This window comes from Homarus americanus, unplaced genomic scaffold (genome assembly GCF_018991925.1).
Source record: "Homarus americanus isolate GMGI-L3 unplaced genomic scaffold, GMGI_Hamer_2.0 scaffold5469, whole genome shotgun sequence".
NCBI classification, from domain to species: Eukaryota; Metazoa; Arthropoda; class Malacostraca; order Decapoda; family Nephropidae; genus Homarus; species Homarus americanus.
In genome coordinates this window covers 5,998-8,558 of record NW_024723901.1, presented here as the reverse complement: position 1 = coordinate 8,558, position 2,561 = coordinate 5,998, and the positions used below count along the sequence as shown (strand labels likewise).

Genomic DNA, 2,561 nt, shown 5'->3' with positions numbered 1-2,561 from the left:
GTGCTCATAGTAGATCTTAAGTAATTCTTGATCAGTTTTAGTTTCGAAAAACTCCTCTCACAGGTAGCAACACTAACAGCAACTGTGAGGAAAATCCTCAGCATTATTACTATATTTGGAACCGAGTTCCCAAGGTTATACTTTTGAATAAACTGCAAAAGTTCAAGGGGGGCCTTCTTTCCACGTCTGTATTCTGTCTTTAATAGTTATAGCAGCAACAGCAACAAAATGCTGAAGTCTTTTTCTCTCAACGAGGAACTCCTCTTTATCAATGTCGTCGTGATCGTGATCTATTTGACACTCATATTTATTATCCAAAAGATTCAATGGGGTAAGGAAGGCATATTTCTCAGCAAGTTCATGAAGCTGTTGAAATCTCAAAGTTATTTCTTCGATCACTCTGTCCAGCGAAGAAAACATTTCTCTCCTCAATTCAATGTCGTATGGCAATTCAGCATCTCGTGATCCTTCACCAAACATTTGTTTCTTCTTTTTGGGTCGACGCTGACGCTCCATGACTATCCCCAGATCATTGCAAATTTCTTTTGGCATAGTTAACTCCATTACTCACTAGCTTGTCCCTGTTTTCAACTAGAAATGTTTCTAATGCCCTGAGTTTTATATCACATTGTTGTATGTTCAAGCCCTTGGTTTGGAGGTAAGTCTGTGTGTCGTTAATTTCTAGAAGGACGGGTCCCCACAGGCCAAGAAAGCACAAAAAGGAAAATGATTGCAACGCACCAAGCAGAACACCAGCATCTGCCCTGGTAGCTGTATTTTCTTCTTCACCAGTTAACTTATCTAGGGCACTTAAGATTTTTGAGAAATGTTTCTTTACAACACTTACAGCTTCTCCCCTCGCACTCCACCGAGTTTCTATTATGCGCTTGACACTTTCACCTGTGTCTGAAGTTAGAACATCCCAGCGATGGGTTGATGAAGGAAAAAATACAAACAAACGTTCCACACATCCAAAAAAGGTAACAGAATTCACAGCAACAGAAGCTGCATGAACACCCGCCAAATTCAGCGAGTGATTTGTACAAACGACAAATTCTGCTTTTTTATTAATTTCCTTGATACGTTTCTGAACACCAGTATGAACACCAGCTATCACCGCAGCATTATCATATGTTTGCCCTCTACAATTTTGAATATCAATTCCATCTTTCTCTAATTTTTCCAAAATCATCATTGAAATATTCTCGGCGGTTTTACTTTCTGTTTCAATGAAATCGACAAATGATGCCACAACCTTCACTTTATCTCCATCGATCATAACATAGCGTAAAACTTGGCTCGTTTGATCCTTATGTGAAATATCAGGAGTGCTGTCGAATATCATGGAAAAGTACTTTGCTTCTTTTACTTGCTTGATGACTTTGCTTCTTACGTTTTCTCCCAAAATTTCTATAAACTCGTTCTGAATAGTAGGAGACAGATAGGAAGTAGCAAACTTGTTTCCTAGCTGGATTCTTAGATGATGTTCACGTAGCACTGGATCATATTTCGCCAACAAATCAACTAGCTCTAAAAAATTTCCTCTATTTTCCGTTGCTTTAGTCTCGTTTCTCTCATAATTCATTCCTTCTCGGTGGCCTCGTAAAGCCAAATTCTGTTTAGCTAGGAATCTAATAATATCAAACAATCTTGAAAGGATTTCCTTCCACTTTTTCACTTGGCTTTCAACAACTTCTTGTTCTTTTTTATCAATTGTTGCTCCACGAGCAATCCTAATTTCCAACTCCTTCCATTGTGTGAAATTCCGAACGTGAGCTGCACTGGATTCGTGCTCGGATATTCTAGGATTCAGTTTCCACCATATGTTGAATCCATCCTCAGAATTAAATTTTGAGTTACTTCTGTCTGAAAACAGTTTGCAACAAAAGCAGTAAAGAGCTTCCTTGGAAGGGGAGTACACCATCCATGATCTCAACATTCTTTCACCATTTGGCAGAGTTTGAAAAAACCACTCGCGTGTTAGTTTTCTAGTTTGTCCTTTGGTTGACACACCTTCACGAATTACTTCACCAAAATCAGAATCTAGATTTTGAACCACAGTCGCACCTTGACGTACCAGAAAGATCCGTGTGTCATTGCTAATCTTGCTTGGCCATAGGCCAACATCTTTTATGTCCACTCTGTCCACAGCTGGTCCCGGAATATTTTCTTCTTCATGTTCTTCATCACTTGAAGGAGTTGAAGTTGACGAATCGCTTGAAGTTGAACTTGAATCCCTTGAATTTGATAATGATTTGGTTTCTATACGACTGATGTATTTTAAGAGTGCCCCTTTATTCTTGTTTAATATTTGATTCAGACAGAGTGATAGAAGTATAAAACATTAATTTTTCGAGAAATAAATTCACACTGCATGTTTAAGATTAAAAGATAAAAAAAATTGAAAAAAATGACGAGAACTTTAGATAAAAGTGATGAAGCTAAATATCACAAGTCACAAATTCTACACTTTTGACAAATAACACATTAAGAAAAAAGCTCTGTGTAGCAAAAGAATGCTTTTGTGAATTTACAAAAAAAAATTTAAAATGTATTACGTA

At 37.4% G+C, this 2,561-nt stretch overlaps 1 protein-coding gene across 1 annotated transcript; it reads right to left on the bottom strand.

Annotated features, from left to right (window-relative positions):
* Positions 1–1,457: 1,457 nt before the first annotated feature.
* LOC121863992 (zinc finger MYM-type protein 5-like) lies at positions 1,458–2,237 on the bottom strand (the record flags this gene model as incomplete). The annotated part of the gene is made up of 1 exon (XM_042362869.1): positions 1,458–2,237. A coding segment is annotated over one exon (780 nt), but the record flags the coding sequence as incomplete, so codon positions are not given.
* Positions 2,238–2,561: the final 324 nt, after the last annotated feature.